This window comes from Amphimedon queenslandica, unplaced genomic scaffold (genome assembly GCF_000090795.2).
Source record: "Amphimedon queenslandica unplaced genomic scaffold, v1.1 AMPQUscaffold_13470, whole genome shotgun sequence".
NCBI classification, from domain to species: Eukaryota; Metazoa; Porifera; class Demospongiae; order Haplosclerida; family Niphatidae; genus Amphimedon; species Amphimedon queenslandica.
The window spans coordinates 181206-190148 of NW_003546294.1; the positions used below are offsets into that span (position 1 = coordinate 181206).

Here is an 8943-nt window from a genome sequence, read left to right on the forward strand (position 1 = left end):
GTTAATATAGACCCCCAGACTATTTTAATGAATTATTTGTGGTAGCCATCCACTACATAAATTACTGATGGCAAGAAAAGCTCCATATCAAAGACTGATCAGGTGCCTAATGGAAGCATAGCAAGAAAGGATGCTGCAGCAAGAGTTACCTGATATTTATGATGTAGTCTGGGGACGAATATCATTAAGGTGGCTTACAATATGATGATAGGTCAGTGTACCATCAATTTTTAATTAAAGGCATGGACACCTTAACCTTTTTACGCTGGAATAAAACCAAATCCTATTCCAGCATCAACATAACATCAGGCCTTGTGTAACATGGTAAACTAGGCTATCTTGTAATCATATTCATTGAAAATAGCCTTAGCGCCCAGGAGATCTATACTGTAACTTGCTCAGTTGTCATTACACAGCTGAAGCATGGATGATTTTTTCACTTCAGATGGCTTTTTAGAATCACTCCAAGGGTCATAAGTATGCTGGAATGCATGTAGCTGTGCAGCTGGTAATGTCTAGTGCAAGTTAAAATACTTTGAAGAACGAGACTGTTTTAAGACTGAATCACAACCATCCACATAGCTATAAATGCTGGCCACATCTTTATGAATATCATTATCATTTGCTAGTATTATTATCATATCATCTCTTTCTCTTGTTATCTTCTATCTACTGTATTTATATTTTTGTTCAGCTTTAGGTTATGCAATTGTAAACTCACTCTCTTATGATTTAGCTTATCATGCCATAACAATTAGTAAGCTTTGAATACAACACTCCCTTCCCTCTCTTATTCATACACCATGCTATTATTATTACTGTGATTTACAGTAAACAGAGCTTCATTCACATTTTAGGAGACATTGTTTTAGTAGTGTCAATTGGCACTTGCTACTTCAGATCAGTTGTATGCTTACACGGCACTTTAATTTAGTGAACTCTCCCTCATTTGGTGACCTGGACAATAGCAGTCCCTCATTTGGTATTCTTGCTGGTAGTAGATTGACCATGTGGGATGACGAATCTGGAGCTTGAACTCCTGCTGCCTCTGTGTCATTTGTCACCCTCAAGCTACCTCCTTACTGGGCGGCAGACCCACAGGTAAGGAATTCTTCTACAGTGGTTACCTGCAAATTTTGGCAATGTGAGAATGATACTACAAATGTAGCTTCCAACTAGAAATAGCCACACTGCCTGACAAGATAGTAGAATTAACTGTGATACAGACAGTCAGACACAGTAAAGTAGAAATTGCTAAACTCGGTGAGGAATTAGCTCACCTTAAATAGCCCATTCATTCATCTCATCTACATATACCTATTTGAGGACATTCTCCTTTCTATTTGGCAGTGTTTGCCATCTACTCATCAGTACTAAAGGAGTAATACTTACTGGTATCATCAGCAATACAGAGATCAAGCATGACTATTTATTATAATGCTACTAAGTTCATTCTACAATCAGTTAACTGGTGAACTTAATTACTTGTTTGCTTGATTACAGTATGGATGTCCAGCAAGGAAACAGACTCTAATTAGCTGCCTACAGCAACCATTAAGTGATGTGGTTCTCTCATAAATTTTTATCCAGTATAGGAAATTGTTGTACCTTGCGATGGTTTTTGTATTGAAAATATAATCCTTAAACCTCTCCTATGCTACTTTAAAGCCACTTATTTTTGAGTTGTTATTTGTGATGTATTTGGTTTGGCATGTAATAATTCTTAGTTTGTTACTTTGTCAATTCAAAACAAAGAAGCTAAATGATTCTTCTTATACAGGCTAACAACTCTATGTACATGTATTCTTTTATAGCACAACCTTATCTTGACATGTACCATCCCCTTACAGGCTATGTAGACTGTCAGCTATGGAAATAAAACCATAGTCTCCACAAGGAGGAAATATTAATAACTATGAACTCTTAGGCCCATAAAAATAACCTGCTACACCATACTGTACTTTTCAGCTTGTTTGACCCAGTTTTCTCCCAAGCAAGCTTGCAACTCGTGTGACTCACCATACTTTGACCAGGAAGTTATGTGTTAGTGAGAAAATTAGGTCAAACAACCTGCCAACACAGCATACAATTACTTTTAGTCCGAAAATGCTTATGTCTCTCTCTCTCTCTCTTTCTTTCTCAGATATGCTAAGATACATATCCCAATCATTGCTAGTGTCAGTGAGCATCAACCAACCACCTGGACCTCATTCTTCTTTGATCTTCATGTGCTAGTCTGTATGTTTCCTTCAGGGGTCTGGTTTGTAATGAGGCACCTTAACGACGTCAGAGTATTTGGTTAGTAAATGTAATATGTAATTATGCACTTGTATGTAGGTACATGTACACGTATACATTTATATATTTATTAATCTCCTTTCCTCTCTCCTATAGTTGTTCTCTATGCAGTGTCTGCTGTGTATTTTGCTGGTGTGATGGTTCGTCTGATGCTAACATTAACTCCAATAGTTTGTGTACTAGCATCAATCAGTGTATCACATGTACTTGATGGATTCATGTTGAACAAAGACGATGGTATGCAGTACATCATGTACATTATGTATACAATACACACATTAATTATACATGTACATGTACATACATGTATGGCATATACATGTATTAGTGCAGTTGTTTTGTCATCTTTGCATATGTACATGTATGTTTGTTTGCTTTTCTATTTATTTATTTATTTGTTTATTTTTTATTATTAGAATCATATGATAAAGTTAAGAGTGACAGTGAATCAGCTACAGGAGGAGGAGGGGGAGGAGCTACTAGTCCTTTGAAGAAACCAAAGAAAGAGAAAAAGAAGAAAGAGAAAGACCAAACTGAAACAAAAGTACAACATAATAATCTATAAATAAATACATGTACTACATTTTCATTCATTTATTTCTCCTTATAGTCTTCTGCTGCAACATCAACTTCAAAGAAATCAACAGACTCAACTGATAAGGATGGTGGTGTGACAGGTGCCAGTGGTTTCAATGTTGGTTCAATCGCTATTTTAGTTTTTATGATGTTCCTCGTATTGTTTGCTGTACATTGTACGTGGGTGACTAGCTCCGCCTACTCATCACCTTCTGTAGTACTGGCATCTAGTAACCCTGACGGGTAAATAATAATAATGATGATGATAATGATAATAATGATAATGTTTACTTGTATTTGTTTCTCTTAAATTATAAAAAGTTGTAAAATTAGTAAAGCTTAATCCCAATATATGAAAGCACTAAAAACACATAATTATGACTGGACTTAAGTTATTAATTAATTATTTATTTATATTTCAGTTCACGTCTGATTCTTGATGATTTCCGTGAGGCCTATTACTGGCTACGTCAGAACACTCCTGATGATGCCACAGTGATGTCATGGTGGGACTATGGGTACCAGATAGCAGGAATGGCCAACCGGACAACACTAGTTGATAATAATACCTGGAATAACTCACATATTGCTCTAGTTGGTGAGGATTGTATAGATTGTATAGGTACTGTATAGTGGGAATTTTATGAATTTTGCATGTAATTTACTTTTACTATATATGGGTTACATTAACACCTTATTTTTGACTGAATTATTTGTGAAAGTTTTTAGCTTGAAAAGAATACTCCCATTAATTATGGTCTCATTTTTTATTTGTGGGTGTGGCTCATTTAGTGACATCATATTACATCATCGCATTCATTAATAGGTAAAGCAATGAGCAGTACTGAAGAGAAGGCGTATGAGATAATGAGAAACCTAGGAGTGGACTATGTGCTGGTTATATTTGGTGGTATGATCGGGTACTCTGGGGACGATATTAACAAGTTCCTATGGATGGTGAGGATCGCTGAGGGAGAACATCCTAACGATATAAAGGTGGGTGGGGTCAATTAATAATTAAAAGTGTGATCAATTATTTAATAATTATTGTAATAATTGATTTTATTTATTTCCCTCATTCCCAAACACTGGTGTACTTTTGTTTAATGTAAACTGTCAGTTTCAATTGAGGGGTATAGTAATGTGTTATCTCAATCTCTTCAGCTATTATTGATATTATTAATTATTGGTAGCTATTATAATGAGATACATGTACGTTTACATTCAATAAATTAGTTTTTATTTTAATTCTTTGCTTATTTTAGGAGTCGAGGTATTTCACTCCACAAGGCGAGTTCAGAGTTGATTCTGCTGGTTCCCCTGTCCTCCTCAATTGTCTGATGTATAAAATGTGCTACTATAGATTTGGTGAAGTACAGGTTAGTTATTTTTCCCTCCCTCTTTTTTTCCTTTTCTCCCTCTCTTACTCTCTCCTTTACATGTACTCTCTATTTTGTAAATTTACCTTATCACTTGATTCTCTCTCTCTTTCTCCCCCTCCCCCCCCCCCCTCTCTCTCTCTCTCTCTCTCTCTCTCTCTCTCTCTCTCTATACAGCATAGTTACAATACACCAGGTGGTTATGACAGGACCAGGAATGTTGAGATTGGTAATAAAAATGTGAAGTTCACACATTTAGAGGAAGCCTATACAACAGAGCACTGGCTAGTGAGAATATACAAGTAAGAAACTGAACCTCAATGGGACACTTTCTAAAAAATACCCTCTACTATAGCCCATGGCTTTTCAAAAATTAGCTCTAAATTTACCCCAATTTTAATTATATTTTCTGATACCGTTTTGCTATGTAAAAATTTGGGGCTGATTCCTATTTCAATTTTTCAAGTTACCGCCATTTTAAGAAAATGCCAAAATTCTGGAAATTTATGTCCTTATGCTATCTAGAAAGTTTGAACTGTTTCTGACAAATTGTTTTTTAATTATGAGCGTTTTAGAAAACAGAAATAAGGCAAAAGCTATAGCCCCTGTTTTTTTTGAAAAAATTAATGGTTCTGAAATCACTCAAAAATTTTATTACAATTTCTGATACGTATTGATCGATGTCCTTATTTTGAACATTTTGTTAATACTTAATAGCAAATTTTCAATAAAGCATGGACTAGTATAGCCCATGCATTACTAAATTTGAGCTGATGTACATGTAGATCAATGAAATTATTTAAATCAGCCTCTTCCTTTATTCCTAGAGTTAAGGATTTAGTCAATCGAGTACGTTCTAGCAACAGTTTACGTCACGTCTTTACTAAAAAGAGACTATCAAGCCGCAAGGTCAGCTACTTGTACATGTATTATTATTGTATTTTTAAAAATTTATTATTATTATTATTATTATTATTATTATTATTATTATTATTATTATTATTATTATTACTAGAGTTATGGTTCAAAGAAACGGGGTAACATTAGAAATAAACTGACAGTCATTAAAGGAAAAAGACCAAACAAGAAGAAAGGAAAGAAGAACAACAAGTCTTGAACTATGACAAACTGTCTGATTAGGTACCGTTATTATTAAAGTTATTATTATTATTATTCTTATTTTCTTTTTTCATTTGGTAACTTGTACATAATTTTATAATAGGTTGTATTTTACAGTTTAATTTTTAAAAGTTTAGGAATTTTAAAATTGAGATGTACATGTACATATATAATGAGAATTCTGTGCAGCCAAATTCGACTTGTATCAAATCATGATGATGATGCTAAAAGAGAGAGAGAAAGGGAGAGGATGAGATGGTCAAGAGGACAAATATTTTTATCTGCTTTTCATTTTAGATATATTCCAGAATTGATTTGTGAAATGACTATTACAATAATAAATAATTCATGTTTACTTTAAGGAGACAATTATTAGCATGCATGTACTTATTTTAGCAATTTTCGTGATAATACTGACATTTGGCTGGTACTTAATTTAGCCTAAGTTTTGATCCTTTTTAAACAAAATTTATTAAATATACAATGTACATGCATGTATAGGTTATAGAGGTAGAGACATGATGTACTCTTGATACAACGTATCTAACAGGCTAGGCTAGTATCTAACAACCAAGCTTGACCATAGATATTATAGACTACGTAACCGGGATTGGAAACAGATCACGTGATCCCATTCAAATCAATGTAACTATTCAGGTACAGTCTCTGTGACAGTGAGAGGCGGACGAAAATGCCTGACATGGCTGGAAAGAATGGTCTCTAGTGAAGTCCCGCAAGCTATTTCACCTGTACTTGGGCTCTTATAATATACGCACATGTTTATATTTTTCTTTGATACAAAAATAAAATGTTTTAGCTGTGTAAAAACAGGTGTTTAAAGCAAGTGCGCTCCCCGTGACAAGAGATAATGTCTTATTCTCCCTCCTGCAAACAAGCTTTAGCTACCCCAGTTTCATTTTATGATTAAAACTATGCACAAGGCCATGCCACATGAGAATAGACTGGTTAGTTCTGCCTGCCATATTACTGAGAGCAGAAATCCACCAAAATAACGCCAAAAACCGGCCGATCTGTTGTACCTCTCCCGAGCGAACTAAGCATAGAGACACGAAGAGAAAGGTACCATCGTGATCTCTGGTATTTTCTTTATGCGATTAAGCTACTTAGAACCAGCTACATCACAGTATATTATTAATACGGCTCATCAAACATAACAATTCTTCATGATTTTCACCATTTGATGCAAATTCATGCAATTTCATGCATTAATAATCACACAGTCTGTACACGTGACGTCATCAGTTTCCAATCCCGGTTACGTAGTCTATAATATCTATGGCTTGACAAATGGACTAATAAGAGCTTAAGGGTAGAGTACCAAACTGCCAATCAATTAATTATTTTAACGAGATAGGTTTATTATTACGAGTTAGGTTAATATGGAAAATAATTGACCTCCAATACTGCAATCTCATTGGTCAATTGCAAGGTGGCATTGTAGAAAGCTAGAAAACCATTTTTTGGACAAAACCATGGGCTATAGCCTTGGGTACTTTTCAGAATTTTGGTACTTTTTTTCAAATGGCCATAACGTAAAAAATTGAAGTCGGAATCAGCTCAAACTTTCTACGCGGCATAAAGACATCGATATGTATCAAAAAATGTAATAAAAATTGGGGGTCATTTTGGAGCCATTTTTTGAAAAAAACCATGGGCTATAGCCTTGGGTACTTTTCAGAATTTGGCACTTTTAAAAAATGGCCATAACTCGAAAAATTGAAGTCAGAATCAGTTCAAACTTTCTACGCGGCATAAAGACATCGATATGTATTTTAAAATGTAATAAAAATTGAGGGTCATTTTGGAGCCATTTTTTGAAAAAAAACCATGGGCTATAGCCTTGGGTACTTTTCAGAATTTGGCACTTTTAAAAAATGGCCATAACTCGAAAAATTGAAGTCAGAATCAGTTCAAACTTTCTACGCGGCATAAAGACATCGATATGTGTTTTTAAATGTAATAAAAATTGAGGGTCATTTTGGAACCATTTTTTGGAAAAAACCATGGTCTTGGGTACTTTTCAGAATTTTGACATTATTTTATGTAAATAAAAATTAGAAAGAATAATAAAACCTTAAATTGAGCCGTCAGAATATCCCCAACTTGAGCTAATGAAAGATTTAATCCGAATAAAATAAAATAAAATATATACATGTTTATATACATCGACTCACTTGTTCATATATCTATATAACCATAGAGGAGAAGGGGAGTTTCTTAGGAAATGGCTCATGATGAATCTGAAGGTCCTTGTAATTGAACATCTCCATAATACCTTGAAAGTGCTGATCAGTCTCCACTATCACTGGAGTATAGTCATTAGCCGCCAGAAAGTTCCTAATTAAAGGAACCATGCATTGATTTAAATCAAGAGGGTCTGTCTGCTTACTTGAAAGCACCAGCATTTGTTTTCATACGAAGTTCATCATAATGCTCTCTTAAAGGAACAAACAAGAGAACAGTTCAAGCATGCAGGTTCAACTTGTAGTCTATACCTTATCTCAAGTGCTACCTCATACAACTTGTCATTATTGAACCCATAGCCCACAGTTAGATTATAAGGTCATGCAGTACACATTGCAATAAAAGCATGAATCTATTTTCTACATTGCAATGGCATTTATAAAAAAACAAGAAATTGCTTTGACTCAAAAAAACTCAACATTCACTGCAGTAAAAGCTATGAGCTACATGGTACATGCATTATGAGATTGATATGTAGATCCAGTCACATCTGGCTACGCAAGACTTACCATAACAGTATGACAAACCAAACTTTATTTTCAGTAAAAGATGATTATCCTGGCAATGTAACTATAAACAATTAAAAAAGGTAAACAAAAGAAGCTGAAAATAAACACAGTATCAAAACTGTAGGGTTGTCCCTCACTAGAAAATCATACTTTCATTTCTACAAAAGTTACCATAATTTACCAAGACTTTTGGCATAAACTGAACTATACAATACACTCAGTGGATAAGGCTGCATGCATGCATAGCAATTAAAATGAACAAACAAATAAGTCTAAAAGAATATTATGCAATTGTTTATCTTACACAATGTAGCCATTTCCCAAAACTCATTAAGAGCCTGCTGAGACATAAGACCCTAACCAGCCTCATCTTTATGACCACCAGAGCTGCTCTGACAAGTGCATGTGTAATATTGTATCCTCAACAACAAAGAATCTAAAAAATGACAGCAGCAAAGTGTAGTAACAGATCCATTAACATGCAAGGCTAATAATTACCCGATGATTTGGAAGAAATAGTGCTTGAATTATTGTGTGTCATCAACTTAAGAGAGAGAGGGAGGGGGAGGGAGAGAGGGAAGGGAAAGAGAGGGAAGGTAAAGAGAGGGTGGAAAGAGATGTGAGGTTATGTGCACCTTTGTTGGAGGCTTAATGGCCAATCTGAGCTGCTGTCTCCTTTCATTTCTATAATCATCAATAAAATGATCTCTTCTTCCCTACAGATGCATACACATACACACATACAGCTAAATAATTTATCACTTTACCAGAACAAAGTGAATGTGCAGACATCTGGT

At 34.7% G+C, this 8943-nt stretch overlaps 2 protein-coding genes across 2 annotated transcripts in view; one reads left to right on the forward strand and one right to left on the reverse strand.

The window, feature by feature from the left end:
- Positions 1 to 5443, forward strand: part of LOC100640071 (dolichyl-diphosphooligosaccharide--protein glycosyltransferase subunit STT3B) — a 15025-nt gene extending 9582 nt beyond the window's left edge. Inside the window, exons 9-18 of the mRNA XM_011404561.2 lie at positions 2144 to 2298; positions 2395 to 2535; positions 2715 to 2842; positions 2909 to 3117; positions 3297 to 3472; positions 3701 to 3870; positions 4140 to 4253; positions 4431 to 4555; positions 5081 to 5162; positions 5269 to 5443. Of these exons, the coding sequence (XP_011402863.2) occupies positions 2144 to 2298; positions 2395 to 2535; positions 2715 to 2842; positions 2909 to 3117; positions 3297 to 3472; positions 3701 to 3870; positions 4140 to 4253; positions 4431 to 4555; positions 5081 to 5162; positions 5269 to 5370 (1402 nt within the window). The 3' untranslated portion in view covers positions 5371 to 5443. The remainder of the gene's footprint in view (positions 1 to 2143; positions 2299 to 2394; positions 2536 to 2714; positions 2843 to 2908; positions 3118 to 3296; positions 3473 to 3700; positions 3871 to 4139; positions 4254 to 4430; positions 4556 to 5080; positions 5163 to 5268) is intronic.
- Positions 5444 to 7467: 2024 nt separating this feature from the next.
- LOC109580959 (exocyst complex component 6B-like) overlaps positions 7468 to 8943 on the reverse strand; it is a 4413-nt gene continuing 2937 nt past the window's right edge. The window contains exon 4 of the mRNA XM_019994600.1: positions 7468 to 7518. Within this exon, the coding sequence (XP_019850159.1) occupies positions 7468 to 7518 (51 nt within the window). The remainder of the gene's footprint in view (positions 7519 to 8943) is intronic.